Source organism: Lissotriton vulgaris, chromosome 10, assembly GCF_964263255.1.
Source record: "Lissotriton vulgaris chromosome 10, aLisVul1.2, whole genome shotgun sequence".
Lineage (NCBI taxonomy): Eukaryota > Metazoa > Chordata > Amphibia > Caudata > Salamandridae > Lissotriton > Lissotriton vulgaris.
The window spans coordinates 600,311,753-600,331,213 of record NC_141698.1 but is presented as its reverse complement, the minus strand read 5'-3'; the positions used below and the strand labels follow the sequence as shown (position 1 = coordinate 600,331,213).

The following is a 19,461-nucleotide window of genomic DNA, read 5'->3' as shown; positions in this document are numbered from 1 at the left end:
AAGACTGATTTGCATATGGCTGGGTCCAAACTGGGATGGTGTGGTGAGCAAAAGAATGATCGATTAAACCCAGATAATTGTGACTGAATGTTTGCATTGTCCAGCATTCCGTCCATCAATTGTTTCTTTTGCACCTGCATATGTTGGCAGCTGGTTTGAGGAGTTCACCTAGTAAGGGACCTTGGGGTAGGATTACACATTCCTTCCAGTGGTGCAGAGCAGTTTTGCACTGACATTTTTACTGACTCACTGGACTCAATCAGTGTAAAAATGCATTCTTTGTGTAAATATCGTTTTTGCACTGGTTGGTCCGTTCAGATGTTATTACAAAATTGCACGCTGGTCCATGGAACCGTTGATTCATCTGGCGTCCTTGTTTCATTTTAATTACCAGCATTCTTAAACTTTGACCATCAAAGCACGTCTAATTCACTAACAAAGGCTGGTAGTGCAGCGGAACTGGTTCAGTCACATTCTTTAACTTAAGCTGGTTATTTGGGCTGTGTTTGGGTCCACCCTACTGAGAGATGTTTTGCTTTATTACCTGTGTTTACACCATAGATAATTGTATTTGCTGCAATCGCTTCATCAGTTTTTTGCGTAGTGTGTGAATATAAAACATGCCTTCTGAACCAACGTATTACATGTTTCTGCACGCTTATAACAGAGCAACCTAAACAAACACAGAAATGTGTAAATGTTGCTGCTGGAAAGAAATATTAAAAAGATCCTGTAGCACTTTATAGGCAAATAGGCAGGACATGTAGTAAGGTTGTTCACTTGTTTTTTGATAAACAGATAGTAGACCATTTACTGTAAACCTCCCTGGAAACACGATTTGTGCAAATGAACCAGACACCCTTTATTGATCTGCCTTAATGTTGCACCCGGAAGGAGTACTGGAATGGTAGCACGTGCTGTTACTGTGATCACAAAACACCGGTAGTAATGGTGGGCATATCACGTGCGATTGCCCCTGCCATCCATAGACCCATAGTACTCCACTTATTCCATTCCCCTACAAAAACAAACTAGGCAAGTACTTAATCTTCACTACGTAGTATTTATTGATGCACTGTCAACTCTTGACCATTGTTTATTAAAATCCAAATCAACACACATTGATAAAAGCAATAGGCTTGTGAAGTATACATTTAAGCCATAGGTTGAGATTGTATTTGCATTACTGGATCTTCAGAGCCAACTTGATGCGTGTTGCACCAGCAGGCCACAACCAATTCTTCACAGCTCCCCTTTGGGATAACTACCCATCGTCTATACCCTAGACACGGCCACCAGGACACTGCTTGGCGCCATTCTTGGGCGCCAGCTCCCACAGAGTTGCTTACAACAAGCGCCGGCATCTCGGGTAGAGCAGGAGAGTCCAGGATCACCAGCAGGTCAGCCCCCTCTCCCGCCAGCCTGGAGCCACCATTGACAGCCTACCCCCAATCCGGAGTCCCGCCACTTTTCTTGCCTGGGATACCACCACTCCGCCAACACTACTCTAAACTAAGGGATGGGTGGGTGGGCAAATTGCTTTCGGCTCCGATCCACGGGGCACCGAGGTGAGCGGACAAAGAGGGCTTCCCCCTCGTATCCCCTGCTTTTATCACTTCCCTTGTGGTGGGGGGGGTCGCCGGCGCACCTTAGTGACGTCCTGCTTGACCTCTTGTGTCTCCTAGTGACGCCCCCTCCCCCTTTCCCACCGGACCGGAATTTTTTTCTGGGCTTCGCGAACGAAATGCCACTAAGGCCCCCCGCCCCTAGGTGTGGGGGGTCTACCATTCTCGCTTCTTTTTGGCATTGTAATCACGTGTTCTTACCATGTCTCCTTAATATTGCACTGCAACAAAATGCAGAGTCCGTCAGCTAACAATTTTAAAGTGTGAGTAGCTCATCCATTTCAGGTATTTTATTTGAATATCTGGGACTTGTGTCTTGTGGGTTTTCTGTTAAGATTACAAATACCAGTGTGCAAATAAAAATCTGGACTGGATGAAATTCTCAAGTATGTCGCTTGGAGAATTTAGGTTTCTGAAAATGGTGTTTTGCCCCTTGCTTGCTTTTGCTCATTAGCAGAACATAACAGATCCTTCTTTGAAGCGAAACCGCTGGCAGCGTTGGACTGGCCTACTTGATACTCTGGCACTGGCAGAAGGGCCGTTGAAAGGGCCATTGTGAGGGCGATATTTTTGCACCCAATGACGTGACAAGACCAAAAGAAAACGAGCCCACATACAGGCCTCAAGTCAGCCCATCTGACAGTGTCATAGTGTCCAAAAGACCAGTCCAGCACTGGGCACAGTCAAGCGTGTAGAGGGTAAACGTACATAGTTCTGTTGGTGCCCCTGTGACAGGGAGTAAGTGATTAAATTAATCATGGATGGCACAGACTTTTAGAGGACTTCAATTACTATCTTCACAAAATGCCCATTTACACATTTCATTTCTTTGCAGACACTGGGAGTTGCTGTTCTTGTTGGCGTTGCAGTGTTCATTCTAAACGTGCCCTTTATTACCGGCTTTGGGGTCAGGATGAGAAAACTTCAGGTACGGTATCACACTCTTCAAGTCGCTTTTTAGCCCTTGAAGTAGTCAATCTCCTCTTTAAAACGCATTAATCTGCTGTACTGTCACTTCCCTAAATGGCTGGCGAGTTCCTTCCTCAGAAGAAGAGGGACTGTGGACACTCTCTCTGTGCATCTGATTTGACCCTTTGAGGGACTCATACTTTCTCATCTGTATTAAAAGGCATAATAGTTGTACATACCACTTGTTGTGTCTATCTTTCAGGATAAACAGATGACTCGGAAACAAGTAAGTAAACTAAACAGTCATTTCTTCCAGTGGCCTTGTATATTACATTTGTTCTTCTACTGGCGAGGAATGAATTAAGGTGATATTTTTCTCCAAGGAGTTCATAGTGATTCAAATAGACAAAATGAGTGAAGCTCTGTAATACATAACTTTCATTTTCTTCACGCGCTTCACGCGCTTTTCTCTTGTCATTGTTAGAATTGTTTTCATGTCTTTGACTGCATGCGCACATTCCTAGTTAGGTGCGCATGCTGTCTAGTTATCTTTTAAAGTGTGCCTTTATTGAAAATGCATTCTCGTGCATGTAACCTCTTCTCTGTTGTACGAGCGGTTTCCTCAAACAGATTCCGCTTGGACTACAGAGAGGAAGGACGCACTACCGTGATGTCTTGATTTATCTTCGAATAAACTACAAAGAACTTACCTGATTGATCTCTTGGAGTTATTTACATTAAGAAAACTCCTACTTTACAAGCTCACTCTATGGTGTCACTCGGAACCCCAGTGTGAAATACATCCCAGTAAAACTCTTTTTACCCATCTATGATTTTATGTTATTTATGAGCCCTATAATCATCTACCCCTGCTTTCAGCTGCTACTCAGGGACAGAAGAGCAATGGTGGAGCCATGCATATGACCTCTGCTCTGTGTCCCAAATAAGAAAAAAACACATGGCCTCCTAGAGCCACCCCACGAATGAAGACATAGTAGGAATACCAATAGGGGGAGAAACTTTCAAGCTGGCGGCGTATGCGGACGATGTCCTAATAGTCACAGAAGACCCCGAAAGATCCATTAGAGCACTGACTGACACTATTGACAAATACTTTCAAATCTCGGGGTACAAGCTCAACAAAGATAAATCGGAATGCAAACCCCTAAATATACACACAACAAGAGAGATACTAGGGAACTCCGGATTAACATGGCAACAGAAGCCCATAAAATACTTAGGCATCCTTATTGAGAGAGACCTAAAATCGACACTGGAGCACAACGAACAGGCAATAATCAAGAAAATCAGAGAGAAAGTGGAGGGGTGGTCGCCCAAATTCACCACATGGTGGGGAAGGATAGAAGCAATTAAAATGATGCTAACACCTGTGGTCAACTACATGCTAACCATGCTCCCATTGATGAACACAGAAGATTTTCACAAGAAACTAGACAAGATACTTAACAACTTTCTGTGGAAAGAAAAAAAACCAAGAATAAGCCTACACAAGCTTAGACTCACAAAAGACCAGGGCGGTCTGAACATAACAAACTTCAAAAGATTCCAGGTAGCATGCATAGCCAGACAGGGACTACACTGGTTAGACCCAAGAAAGGAATATACCCCAGCATGGCTGATACTAGAGCGGGGACTACTAAAAGGCATGAACCCCATCACCCTCCTCACAGCCACCAGGCACCCAGCAATCAAGGAGAACCCCGTCCTAAAGAACACGAAAACAGCTCTCCTGAGCGTCGACAAACTATTGACATCAAGCATAAAAGGCAGCCAGCTAGAATCGATATGGCATAATCCAACCTTGAAATACAGGGATAAGGTCCTAGACATGCACGAATGGTATAGACATGGCATCTCCATGGCCCAAGACCTTCAGAAACGGGGCGTATACACTACTTTCGACACCATCAAAGGAACACACAACTTACCAAGCATAGAGCTCTACAACTTCCTGAAAATCAAAGTAGCCATCAGGAAGGCAAACCTCAATAACCGCACACCCCCGCTCATACAACTCGCAGCCAGTCTCAACACACTGGGACACCAAGTAGCACACCTATACAAAGCCCTCTGCCCCAAGAACTCCAAACTAAACAATAAGATCACAAATTTCTGGGGGGAGATAGTAGGGAGGGAGCTGAGCGGGGCAGAGAAAGCAGAGATGTGGAGATCCTCCACTAGGAAGAAAATAACGGCAGCGCTCAACCAGACCAAATACTGGCTAGTGCATAAGGCATACTGGACACCAGTCCGCCTGGCGGCTCTGGGGATCCGAGACAGCGAAACATGCTGGAATTGCCACAAAGCAAAGGGAGACCTAGAACACCTTATGCTCAGCTGCCCTAAGGTCAGGGGATTCTGGAACAGAATCGGAACACTCATCAATGAGATCACAGGAATAGACATACACATAGATTTTCCAAGCCTAGTCCTAGGCTTTACGTCCCCGTCAATCACAACGACAGAAGATCGTGACCTCATTGACCTATTGCTAACTGCGGCAGTCAAAACGGTCCTAAATAATTGGAAGGACACCTCAAAAGCCGCGCCCCAAGCATTGCTCAACTGGGTTACGTTCTTAAGGGGGGCAGACAACATCACAGCGAAACACTCACCGAAAACACACAGGCAAGCGAACATGTGGGGACCCCTAGACCGGTACCTAACATCACATAAACCCCCATAGGCGCAGGATCGCAGAATCCAGACACTACAGAAGGGGAACACGTTCCTGCGTACCATGCGCTCTTTCTATTAACCTCGACCTCTACTCCCCCCCCCCCTCCTCACTATTGTCCGGGGTTGGGGAAAGAAATACCGACAAACAACGAAGCGTCGCAAAGGAAGAGGCATAAACAACGACCGACAGAACATGAACAATCGAACTTTTAACCTCCCCCCCCCCCCCCTTCCCCCCGGCGCTCCTTTCTTTCCCTCTTTTCCCCCTTCTCCTTTCTCTGTCTTTTCCGCTCACGTATATTCCATGCTCCATGTAAATAAATATTTTTTACTCAATAAAAAATTACAGAAGTAAAAAAAAAAGAAGCTGTGCTCCCTGCTCTCCAGCTCTGCTCTGACAAGCAGTCAGGGAGGCCCATCAGAGCTGCCTGGAGTGCCTTTACGACCAGACGTGGCCTGTGCAGCTAAGAGCGGTGAGGCGGGGTGGGGGAGGAGCCGATAGACGACGATGAGGGAAAGTTAAATTGAAAAGAAAATGAAAACCACTTACCTTGTGCTCGTCTCATCATTGGCGATGTGGCGAGCACAAGGTTAGCGGTGTTCCTTATTTTACATTTCATTTTCCCTCGTCGTCTATCGATTCCCCTACCAACCTGCTCCCCCACCTCTCTCTACACTGCACAAGCTGTGCCTATTTATGGCGAGTAACAGTAAGTAACATTTTTTGTTAACCACGTTTAAATCATGACAGTGAATTACTGAATTTGAATCCAGTTATACACGCTAGTGGCCCTCTACTAGAGCGATACATAACAATCCAATAAACAGAATTTTTATTCCGAAAATGTACAATTGAGCTGGAACACTTGAATGGAGAAACACAATAAGACTAACATTTTCAAACCTGACATATTTTATCCATGCCATTTATGACCAATGAGCAAATATTTAACGCTCAGGATAATTACATATGCTCAATGGGTGCCAAGGCGAAATATAAAAATACAGTTCACAACTGCAATGTGGGATTTAAAGCGGTCAAATGCAGCTTGGCACTGGGGAGCCTAGGCGTATGCCAGAACCTTTTTTAATAAGAGCCGCTCGGGGGGGGACAGATATTAGAGCAACGCTTTGAATTCCCCTGGCACAGCAGCGAGCCTGCCCCAGGAAAGAGCAAATACAAGATCCATTTGGCAGACCATGCGCCACCGTGAGGGCTTCCACTTTCTCTGAATAGGCCGCATTCTCTCAAGGGAAAGCACATGTCCATAAACTTTAGTGCAGACTTACAAAAGTCACATTTCTTTTCGTTGCGTGCAAAGTTGCTATTCAACCAAACAAGGTCAAATGAAGTTCAGACTAAATAAGTGAAATAATAGAGTTGCCAACAAGCCATCCTGTTGTACTCCCTCTCGGCGGGGATCCCATCTTTATATTGTTCGTCACTTCTTAAAAGAATACCAGCCCCAGTCGTATTAAAGAGTGAGACAATACTGTTTAACAACAGGAAACTAAGGTCTTTGGGTTGGTGTTTTTCAAAAAAGGACAAGAGAACCCAAAGCAGCGTTCTTACGACTTTCTTTTGAAATCCTGTGCTTACGGTTTGTCTTTTTAGGGCTTTAAGGATCTCACATCTCCTGACAAGTTTGAAATGTATGATATATTCACACTCAAGTCGTAGAGGAATTGATACTCCGTTGCGTAGACATGATCCTTTTGGGGGAAGTCAACATATCTGAGAGATGTGGTACTGCCACCCACCGATGTCAAGGTAGGGATGGGAGGAATTCCCATATGCAAGGGCATGTGAGGTTTCTCATTGGCTTGACAGGATGAGCCAAAGAAGACACTATCTTTTACTGTTGCAGACATATTAGCTGATAACTTGCGAAGATCACAAGCTTTATGAAAACCTAAGCATCTTTAGTACTGAAAGACGTGTAGTAATTGGGTCGTCAGGGACTCTTTCGAATCAAACAGCTGAAAAATGATCTTAATCCAGCACATCAACAGTGTTCACAATTTTTTATGCTGGTGCGCAAGTAGGCAACTGCATTCAAGGCATTTCAACTACAGCATATTAATAACACAAATACTGAGGCCATTGTGCACACAACAATATCAGGTCCACCCCGCTCTGCGGCAGTGAAATGAGAAAATAACTGCTTGAATGAAGACTCTTAAACAGCAAAACAAAACGTACAGTGTACATCTATCAAGCCTCTTGCTTTACAAAGGCTCAATTATGGCCCATTCCCACCCTGGAAACAGATATAGATTTACGTTTGTCATAGGGAGGGGTAAGTCTGTTTCCAGGGAGGGAATACCATTTTAAGTATTTTTGTGGGCGGACAAGACATATTGTGAGGCCCTTTGATCGGAATAGCTTCGTATTTATTATGCATTTTCGGCGTATTCAAGCCCTCATGATGCTAAACAACATTGAGTTCTAAGTTAAACATACAAAAGTTGGGGAATAACAGTATCATGGTCGCAGTATTGTCATGAAACAAATGAATTCACAAATGTATTATCAAGAAAATAGGTGTACAGTTTAGAACAGAATGTCTAGACCTACATGTACATACTTACCTTGACATTATAGCGAGGTAGATATTTGTGAGATAGCAAGAGGTAGAGGTAGAGATAGAGAGAGGTTGAGTTCAGGTGAGAGATTAGAAATATAGAGAACCTTCTGAATTTGCTTATCAGTTTACCAGCGTGACCTTTGGAAAATGGGGCCCGTGGCACTGCCTTAGAACAGCATTGAAAAGTGAAAATGCCTAAAATTGTTGGAGTGTATGGAAAAAGTATGTTACCAGTGGAGAAATACAAAAATAATAAAAGTGCATTTGCACTAATGTAAAGTCTTTATAACATGCACAGATCTACACAATGGCCATTTCCACATGGTGGGCTTCCTTTGCATACTTGTCACTGACAGTTCACAGAAGTTTTTCCAAGAGTGCACCTAGGGAGCAGCGTTTTCCCCCCCTGAAAGTAGTTTTGGAAGTGGACGTGCCTGTTTTGAAGTTTTGCAACAACCACACACTAACATAAATCCACCCGATCTCACTTGTAAATGAGTAATGCCATCATCTTAGCAGGATCGCTCCCAAAAAGAGTGGGTGAAATAGTTTTAGATAGCACATACACTAACTAACAGAGATGTATTCCATAAAGGGATTTTGGAAAACATTTCCTTAAGGTTCTTGCTTACATCCATTATGCCACTAGGGGTTCATGCCTGCTCAAATCGGTTGTAAATCTTGCTCAGGAAGCTCAAGTAAATTTGACATATCCATGGACAATTAGCAATGGAGTTTTCAATACTTTCATGACACCAATAAGTTTTATATTTGAACTTTAGGGCAACACTTTGCATCAATAACATAATCAAAGAACTTTGTCGATCATACATGGTAGAAGGCAGGACTTGCCCTTGCTTTATAGGTCTCGTGGCAATTTACAGCGCAAAGCGCTGTCTCGCCAGAGACCTATTGTGAGCGAAGCAGCTTTCCAGGAGACAGAACCCGGCCGCGCGCATTTCCTCTGCCAAAAGGCGATTTGAGTGGGCCACGCGCACGAGAACGCGCTCGCTGGGGCCACCTCCTTTCTCCTGGAAAGCCGTAACACACAGCCACACCTCCCCCTGCATGAATGCGCACACACAGAGACAAACACACGAGCGCACCTACACACACGCACACACACATAGACCCCCCCGCCGCACACACACAGAGACGCACACACGAGCGCACCTACACACATGCACGCACACACACATAGAGACCGCCCCACTGCCGCCGCCGCACACATACACACGGGCAACACACAGGTGCGCGCACACACACACACACACACAAGCGCAACCCCCCTCCCATTCTGGACTTCTGCAGCCTCTGCGGGGCTCTCCCTCGGGCATGGGAGCCCTGCGTCACCAGCACTGCTTCTCTCCGTGGGCGCGTGCACGGGCTTCCAAAGACGGAAGTCCCGCCCCACGGAAGGTTTCGGTTTCGTGTTGTGGTTTTCATGCCTTTTGCTGTCCGTTCATAACATTTAATTTGATGCTGGGGCAGGTCGGCAGGTGCTACTCTCCAGCCGCTCTCATCCAGGCTATGGAAGCTGCCCAGTTTGAAGCGAGTTTGTTGCCTTGGTTAGGGGTTTCTTAATGTTAGTCGGTAACAGACCTGTTTTTAACCGCTTCTCCCAGAGCGGGGATGTTAGGCCAGCCTGTGGCTCGACTTTCAGGATGGTTGGAACGTTAAAGTGTGTGGTATGGCCGTTTATCGTCAGAGTGAACGATCGTTGGGCTTCTCCCGGGTATGTTCGTAACTGATACTCCGTGCAGGAAGCTTTGGCTGCTGCCCCCGTTCCCGGGTTTTGGGATATGCGTGGCATCCTTAAGGGACGTTGTCAGGGCATGTACCATACGGGGACGGTTCTCTGAGGCATATGTGGCATTTTCGACACTAAACGTTCCGTTAAGAAGCAGTGGTTCGAGTGGCACCCTGATGCAGCATTGACTTGCTTTCTCGCACGTCATCCATCGTAGCAGACTACAGAGGCATCCCGTTCGAATAAAGAAACAGACTGGGCACTCGCTCACCCACCCTAGTTAGTGCCGCAATTCCAATCTCTGTAGTCAGTACGCTATTGCGGGTCTGTGCCCTCACAACGTTACACTAATGACGGAGGGGTAGGGAACTCGCATATCCACTGCTGAAATGAATTAATATTTACCTATACTATTTACTTTCTTTAATGAAGTTTTATATAGCGCAAATTTTACCCAAAAGGTGTCAGAGCGCTTTACAAACGAACTAGGTAAGTTACAAAAGGTACACAAGATACAATAAACACACTAACAAGTTACATATATACAGTAACAAAGGTACACAAGATAGAGCGGTGTGAATAATAAGTGCGTCAGCCCCATGCGTGAGGTGCATCATCAGAGCTGTGTGAATAATAACAGCTGTGAGCCCGTGCGTGAGGTGCAACATTAGAGCTGTGTGAATAATAACAGCTGTGAGCCCCGTGCTGAGGTGCATCATCAGAGCTGTGTGAATTATAATAGCTGTGAGCCCGTGCGTGAGGTGCATCATCAGAGCTGTGTGAATAATAACTGCACGGCCCGTGCGTGAGGTGCATCATCAGAGCTGTGTGAATAATAACAGCTGTGAGCCCTTGCTTGAGGTGCATCATCAGAGCTGTGTGAATAATAACTGCGTCAGCCCGGTGCGTGAGGTGCATCATCAGAGCTGTGTGAATAATAACAGCTGTGAACCTGTGCCTGTGGTGCTTCATCAGAGCTGTGTGAATTATAACAGCTGTGAGCCCGTGCCTGAGATGCATCATCAGAGCTGTGTGAATAATAACTGCGTCAGCCCCATGCGTGAGGTGCATCATCAGAGCTGTGTGAATAACAACTGTGAGCCCGTGCGTGAAGTGCATCATCAGAGCTGTGTGAATAACAACTGTGAGCCCGTGCGTGAGGTGCATCATCAGAGCTGTGTGAATAACAACTGTGAGCCCGTGCGTGAGGTGCATCATCGGAGCTGTGTGAATAATAACAGCTGTGAGCCCCGTGCCTGAGGTGTGTTAGGAATAGGAACATGTATATCCCCTTACACCAAGACTCCCATAATGCCATAACAGGGAGGTAGAATGTGCTGTCTCATTCTGACTTAACCCCCCTGTACTACATATCCCAGAATGCATTGCGGTAGGCAGCAAAAGATATACAGCCTCATGCTGCATGAATACCAATCACCGACAAGAAGGGAGGTTCATAAACCCCTCCGACCAAGATGGCGACACTTGGTTTTCTTGCCAGACCCTCCTTGTGATTCCCCGTTCCTGATTATTGTTCCTCTGCTGCTCCGCACCGAGTGTTCTGTTTCCTGCGTGGTGCTGAGCCTATTCCCGACGTCCGCGGATTCTCCTTCTCCCCGACTACCCCAGGACTCAAAGACCCGCTCTGCGAACAGCAGCCTCCTTCATTACGGAACAGCCCGTCCTTTGTGTTTCTGAAAACTTTATCGACAACGCTGACAAACCGCACTGCCACACCCGTAGCCTGAACTACAAAGGAGATTCCAGGAGATATCCTCACATGAATATGTTTTCTGCATTCTGAGAGACCAAACGAATTTCTTTGATATGTTTATTTTTATTTTTGAAACTTTTTGGATCCTTTTGAGTCTTCATGAGTCTACTGGTGTGGTGAGTTTGAGACAGCACATTATTGCATAGAAGTTTGTTTGTTATCCCTGCCACTAATAGTTGTTATGTGTGTTTGTGTTTCTCCATATTGCAGTGAGCTGCGCTGACTTGAAGCCCGGTCTCCCCTACCCCTTACCTGCTGAGTAGACCTGTTGGTTTGGTCTCTCTCTTTTGGTGAGATAGTTACCTTCTCTGCGGTGTTCTTTAAGTCACCTAGGGAGTGGTATCTTATCGAAGGAGTGTGACACTATCTTCACTTCCGAGGAACTTGGGATTCTGCCTGGATACAAGTCTACGCCCGACAGAAAACCAAGCCCACGATTTTTTATTCCTCCCAAGTGAAGATAGTTATGGATGAAAACGTCATAATGTGCGAATCTGATGAAAGTACATTGAGGGAATTAGCTACTGCAGTAGCGAACCTCCAGACGGAATTAAAACTGATTAAGAATGAGAATCAGAGATTAGTATCAGAAAACACAATGTTGAGAGCAGAAAGTAAGGCTGCTAAAGCACATCCTAAACACAAGCGTAGCTACATACACCCAGCATATTTCCAGGTTTCCCCCGTTAGTGTTCCCTCTGGTGTGGCCCTTAGTTCCTCTCAGAGTCCTCCCACTCCTGTTAATGTCACGGTGGTTACTCCACCACAAACACCTCTTGCTATGCCTGAAAGGTTCAACGGAGACAGCCAAAAATATTGCGTATTTATGAATCAGTGTCAGTTGATCTTCTTATGCAGAGCCACCTCTTTTCCTGACGATGCTGCCAAGATTGCATTCATTATATCTTACCTGAGTGGTAATGCCGCCTCCTGGGCCATCACGTTAGTAGAGACCGATGATCCTGTGTTGTATAATCTAGGTTTGTTCAAAGAAAGGATGAGAAGCCTATTCGCTCGTCACACTTACATGCAGGCCAGTGATAACGAGTTATTGAATCTAAAACAAGGCTCCAAGGATTTGTTATCGTATATTACAACCTTTAACCGATTGGTTACAGAAACCCAGTGGCCCGAAGCAAAACGCACTTCGTTATTTTATAGAGGTCTTAAAGACGAGCTTAAAGACATCCTGTCACAAATAGTCGACCCTCCTGAAGAATAATCAGCATTCATGGATTTAGTTGTAAAACTAGATCACCATCTTACGGAAAAAAAAGGAGAAAAGACTAAGGGAGAATTCCCGAAACTCTTGCTTGCTAGGACAGAAAAGAGAGCTACTAGTGAGCCTATGCAAATTGGTGGAATTTGTGGTCCTTTGTCTTCAGAAGAAAAAGAAAAACGCAGAAAGCTTAATCTATGCCTTTACTGTGGTAAAGGCAGGCATTTAGCGAAAGAGTGTCCAGTCAGGCCAAGACCCCTGTCCGGGATACACAGAGTAAGATTGCTAAAAGCATGCCTTCGGGAAACTGAATGACTTGTGGAGTAGTGAGGTCGCTCTTCCAAGTCCGTCCAGGGTTCAGACCTCTCAATATCTAGCCAATGCTTGGTCCCCTGTTCCCCAGCCGTTCACTATCAATGTTGTCTTTGTATTGCCTTCTCGCTTTAGACACACCATGGCTATACTTTTGGATTCAGGGGCGACCGGTAAATTTCTAGACATAACATTGGCTAAAGCCTTGGGGTTAGAATTTATAACCAAGAAAACCCCCGAAAAGTTTAGAGCCGTAGATGGGTCGGAACTGTCATCTGGGCTGATAGTGTATCATACCCCTGAAATCATAGTCAGGTGTGACAACGGCCATTCTGAGAGTCTATCCTTTGATCTAATAGATACACCGAACTTTGGAGCCATCTTAGGCGTTCCTTGGCTCCAAAAACATAATCCCCACTTAGACTGGGTAGCTCGAACTGTCACCTTGCGTTCCCCACATTGCTTGAACCACTGTTACCAGGATATCTCACATTGGCATGCACCGGTGTATTGTGCGTCCACCACTATTGATGGTGCCTCCCTACCTAGGGAGTATCAACAATATGCAGACGTCTTTGATGAGGTAAAAGCTGTGGCCTTACCTCCCCACAGAACCTACGATTGTAGGATAGACTTGGTCGCGGGTGCAGAGTTACCTGTCAGTCGCATATATGCCCTCACTGACATGGAAACACAGTATCTTCGTGACTATCTGGAAGACATGCTAAAAAAGGGGTTTATTAGACATTCTACATCTCCTGTCTCATCCCCCATTTTTTTTATTCCAAAACGGGAGGGAGGACTCAGGGCGTGTCTGGACTATCATGCGTTGAATAAAGTGACAATCAAAAACAAGTACCCTCTTCCGCTTATCTCTTCCCTGTTGGATCAGGTGAGGAAGGCCACCATATTTACCAAATTTGACCTAAGAGGGGCCTATCACCTGATCCGCATCAGAAGAGGAGATGAGTGGAAGACGGCCTTTAGAACCAAGTTCGGCCTCTATGAATACACAGTGATGCCATTCGACTTATGCAATGCTCCCCAGCATTTCAGTTCTTTATTAATGAAATCCTGAGAGAGTATTTAGATGTATTCGTCATAGTATATATTGACGATATACTGATATACTCCCAGGATGAGAAGGAACATGTGACTCATGTACAAACCATCTTGAGCAAACTACATGAACATCATTTGTTTGCGAAATTAGATAAGTGCATCTTCCACACTCAAAGTGTGGCATTCTTGGGTTTTATCATCTCACCCAACGGAATCCATATGGATCCTGCAAAGATATCTGCTATTGTTGAGTGGGCTAGTCCTAGTTCTGTCAAAGAGATCCAATCCTTCTTTGGATTTGCTAATTTCTACAGGAGGTTTGTCCACCACTTCTCAGATTTTGTGTCCCCCATAACCCGGTTTCTAAAGAAGGGGGTGGAGTTCAAATGGGATAGCGAGGCTGAAAAAGCTTTTCAGACATTGAAGAACAGTTTTACTTCTGCTCCAGTAATCAAACATGCTGACGAAACTCAACCATACTTTCTAGAAGTAGATCTGTATCAATATGCAGTGGGAGGGGTTCTCTCTCAACGCGATAGGGACAAGGGAACCCTCCATCCCTTCGCTTACTATTCTAAGACTCTGTCCCAGGATGAACAGAATTTCACAATAGGAGAGAGAGAATTGCTAGCAATAAAAATGGCCTTTTCTGAGTGGCGACATTATTTATTGGGATCACTCCATTTGATCACTGTTTATTCAGACCATCAGAATTTGCAATATTTCCGTACGGCCAAAGCCTTGACACCCCGGCAACTAAGATGGGTCTCGTTCTTCAGCGAGTACGATTTTCAAATACATTTTCGTCCTGGATTAGACAGGGAAAGGCGGATGCCTTATCGAGATTGGGTAAAGAGCAAAAACATGCCATTGACGAACCTTTACCTATCATCCCTGAGCATAAAATCATTGCTGTCGGAGAGGCTGAAGTAGACGCCTACACTTTCCTAGTACATCTTGAACAATCCTATGCTGATATTGATCGTAATCAATGGTTACAGAATACAAGCAATACGATATTGGACAATCTGTTGTTCCATAACCATAAACTGTTTTTGCCCACCAAAGAAACACAGCAGCTTATCACACAATGGTGCCATGACTTACCTTTAGCGGGACATCCTGGGGAAGTCAAGACTAAACAACTGTGTCAGAGATGGTTTTGGTGACAGGGGATGTCTCAAGACATAAACAACTATGTTAAAAAATGTCCTACCTGTGCCCGCCAAAAGTCATCACATGCGGCACCGGCTGGGTTATTACAACCCCTTCCTGTACCCAATAGTCCATGGACCTCTATCAGCATGGACTTCTTTACTGACTTACCGATGACAAGCGGATACACCACTATCATGGTGGCGGTCGATCTACTATCAAAAATGGCCCATTTAATACCCTTTAAAAAGACGCCTACGGCAATGTAACTAGCAGATGCCTTTATCCAAAACATTGTACGCCTTCATAGCCTACCTTCCATGATCATTTCGGACAGAGGTCCGCAATTCATCTCTAGATTCTGCCAGGGACTGTGTCAAGCTGTACACATAGACCACCGATTGTCCTCCGCATATCATCCCCAAACCGATGGGCAAACTGAGAGGACCAATCAAACGTTAGAGCAGTGCCTACGATGTTTGATCAGTACCAACTGTCAAGACTGGGTACAGGCTTTACCCCTAGCGGAGTTTGCTTACAACAACTCTACACACTCGACCTCCAAGTCCTCTCCCTTTTATTTTTTGAACGGTTACCATCCCAAATTCCTCCCATTAGAACTACCTCCCTCTGTCACACACACCCCAGCCGTAGTAGATCACCATAAGAATCTCCTAAAAATCTGGGAACAAGCTAGAAGAGAGTTACTACAGGCCAAGGAAGACATGAAGAGACAGGCTGATAAGCATAGACGGCCCGCTCCTGAATATCATTAGGGGATAAAGTATGGTTATCGTCCAAAAACCTGAAATTAGAAGGACCCCGTAAGCTACAACCACGATTCCTAGGACCTTTTACAGTCATGAAAGCACTATCCCCAGTAGCCATCAAATTGAGTCTCCCCCCTGAAATACTGATACATCCTGTCTTCCACACTATCTTGTTAAAGCCCTATTTAGAACCTGTTCACCCTGAGCCACCACCACCTCCTGTGAATGTAGAGGGAGAAATGGAATACGAAGTCAAAAGAATATTCGACTCAAGACGATACAGAGGGAAGTTACAATACTTGATTGATTGGGTAGGTTATCCTCCAGAAGACAGAACATGGGAGCCAGCTGAAAACATAAACGCACCCAGATTAATTCGGAGGTTTCATGCTTTAAACCCCTCCAAACCCAGACCAGTTAGAAGGCCTTTAGGGGGGGTACTGTTAGGAATAGACTCCCATAATGCCATAACAGGGAGGTAGAATGTGCTGTCTCATTCTGACGTAACCCCCCTGTACTACATATCCCAGAATGCATTGCGGTAGGCAGCAAAAGATATACTGCCTCGTGCTGCATGAATAACAATCACAGACAAGAAGGGAGGTTCATAAACCCCTCCTACCAAGATGGCGACGCTTGGTTTTCTTGCCAGACCCTCCTTGTGATTCCCCGTTCCTGATTATTGTTCCTCTGCTGCTCCGCACCGAGTGTTCCGTTTCCTGCGTGGTGCTGAGCCTATTCCCAACGTCCGTGGATTCTCCTTCTCCCCGACTACCCCAGGACTCAAAGACCCGCTCTGCCAAATGCAGCCTCCTTCCTTACGGAACAACCCGTCCTTTGTGTTTCTGAAAACTTTATCGACAACGCTGACAAACCGCACTTCCACACCCTTAGTGATTCAGGTGAACGAGTGTCCTTTGTTTCCCTTATTGGACTTCCGTGGCTTAGCACATCAGGAAACATTGCGCACGGCGCCTTTTTTGTTAACGCGAGGACGCGTTTTATATTTTTGGTGTTTAATTTACTGGCCGGTTTAGGAAAGACGCGAGGCAGCGTTTTGGGCACAATATCCGAATAAAGTGAAATTCGGAAGCGTTGTGTGGCGTCATCAGGACTCCTGGACAATATCGCTGACTATTACAAGACACGAGAAAGTGTTCTTCATTTTTTTTACAAAACAATTGTTCCTCGTTTTTTGGGAGCCTGAACTACAAAGGAGATTCCAGGAGATATCCTCACATGAATATTTTTTCTGCATTCTGAGAGATCAAATGAATTTCTTTGATATGTTAATTTTTATTTTTGAAACACTTTGGATCCTTTTGAGTCTTCGTGAGTCTACTGGTGTGGTGAGTTTGAGACAGCACATTATTGCATAGAAGTTTGTTTGTTATCCCTGCCACTAATAGTTGTTATGTGTGTTTGTGTTTCTCCATATTGCAGTGAGCTGCGCTGACTTGAAGCCCGGTCTCCCCTACCCCTACCTGCTGAGTAGACCTGTTGGTTTGGTCTCTCTATTTTGGTGAGATAGTTACCTTCTCTGCGGTGTTCTTTAAGTCACCTAGGGAGTGGTATCTTATCGAAGGAGAGTGACACTATCTTCACTTCCGAGGAACTTGGGATTCTGCCTGGATACAAGTCTACGCCCGACAGAGTGCATCATCAGAGTTGTGTGAATAATAACAGCTGTGAGCAACAGCATACTCTTGCACACACTCTCACTGCTCACCAATTCAAAGTATGCTAAAAAATGTATGTAACGCATTGTCATACACAATGCCAATAACTCAAACTTTAATGCTGCGAGACCTATTGCATTGTAAATGCTTGTCTTAATATATATTTGGAATGGTTGGCTACCAGATTGAGAATTTCAGAGTCTCTCGTCCCTCCTGTTTAAGGCCAACCACACATAAAGCTGAATTTTATGCGGACGACCTTTTAATCCATGCGCATAGTCCTTCAGCACGGCTTGATGTAGTTGACGCATTAAAATCCTTTGCCACTTGCTGTTGGTACAGTCAATGGGTAGACGAACAGAAGGGAGCTGCAACCTTTTGTGTATATCACTTTTCCTTTGCATATTGTTTCCTAGCAACAATATATATGATGCCGATGTTGTTATTGCAGCTAAGATAGCAGATGCTACTATGACACCTACTTCAAACGTATAACATGTTATGTGACTGTTTTTGGAATAGGAGCAGCAAATGAAACATAAAGATGCTCGGATAAAGATAATGAATGAGATCCTGCAAGGAGTGAAAGTCCTGAAGCTGTATGCCTGGGAGAATGCTTTCCTGAAGAAGGTCCAAGCTGTAAGGCAACAGGAGCTGAAATTCATAAAACAAGCTGCTATCATACTCGCAGCCGCCTGTGCGATATTTATGGCAACACCATTTCTGGTAGGTTACTCGTTTTCATTAGGTACACCTTTTCAACAGTAATAGAAACCGAGAAATCTTCTCCCCTGTTTTTCTGTGGTTGTTTGAGTAAAAAAAAAGCCTTTTGGTCGTTGTACAGCATATCGGAAAATGTATGCAAACACTTGTGGAATTTCCTGCAGTGCAGCTCAAAGTGGCCTACATGCACAGGAAACAAATCGACGATATGGGCACTTTAGTTTGAACCCCCCTTAAACAACAAACTGCAAGACCCAAACCAAAAATGTCCTGATGTCGTCATGAGCTCACGAGACCTCTCTGTCAAAGAGGCAATGCTTAAACTATTGAAGTGATACAAAGTACCAAATATGAGCTGTTTACGTGAAGGAATCTATGTGGAGGTGCACGATTTGTTACACCTTGTAGAAAAAATATTCCCCCATAAACATGCATATTTTGATAGTATAAAATGACCCATAACAATGACTTCTATGAGATCGTTGGTCAAAAACTATTTGTCAAGCCTCAGAACTCACAGCAGAAGTGCATTAGTTGTGACAAACGAATGAGCAAAGAGACAAATCGACCCTTCTTTCCTCACTCAATGGTGACACGTTACACTGTGCTGACCACTGTTGCACATGGGGAACATCAAACACCTTACCCTCTTTTATGTGGTGCTTACTCGTGAGCTTCAACCTTCTTTTTTAGTGCTTTTATTTGTAGGAAAGAGAAATGAGGAACATGCTTAGCCCCCAACAACATGTTCAAGTTTTTTTGATTGTTTAGTAAATAATGAACATTCAAAATGTGTGAGGAAGATTTTGCTGCAATAAGTGCACAATGCAAAATTTTCCACAGATTTTGATAACTTTTTTCCAAATCTACTAATGCTTTTCCACATTTGTCGATGACGTCACCATTGCGAAAATAATTAATTAATTATCTGATCACCCAACAGTAAAAGCTGCAATAATATGAAAGTGGGCGTTTATATGCCAAATGTGTCAAAATATATCAATTAGTATGTCTCATCCCTTGATGAACAGAACACCTTGCCTTCTGCGGGGGAGATTTCTGGCTTGAATGTCGAAATACAGCCTCGTGACATAATATGTAGTGTGTGTATGATTTATATTCAATATTCTGACGAGGGCAAGGTAGGGTTCGGCCACTTATTAGTGCTACTAAAAAGTTTAGTGTTTCTATCGAC

General features: G+C 44.7%; 1 protein-coding gene across 1 annotated transcript in view; it reads left to right on the top strand.

The window, feature by feature from the left end:
• The window catches only part of LOC147688567 (multidrug resistance-associated protein 1-like), a 900,980-nt gene that overhangs the window by 363,123 nt on the left and 518,396 nt on the right, over positions 1-19,461 (top strand). The window contains exons 11-12 of the mRNA XM_086941435.1: positions 2,461-2,553; positions 18,066-18,269. Of these exons, the coding sequence (XP_086797561.1) occupies positions 2,461-2,553; positions 18,066-18,269 (297 nt within the window). The remainder of the gene's footprint in view (positions 1-2,460; positions 2,554-18,065; positions 18,270-19,461) is intronic.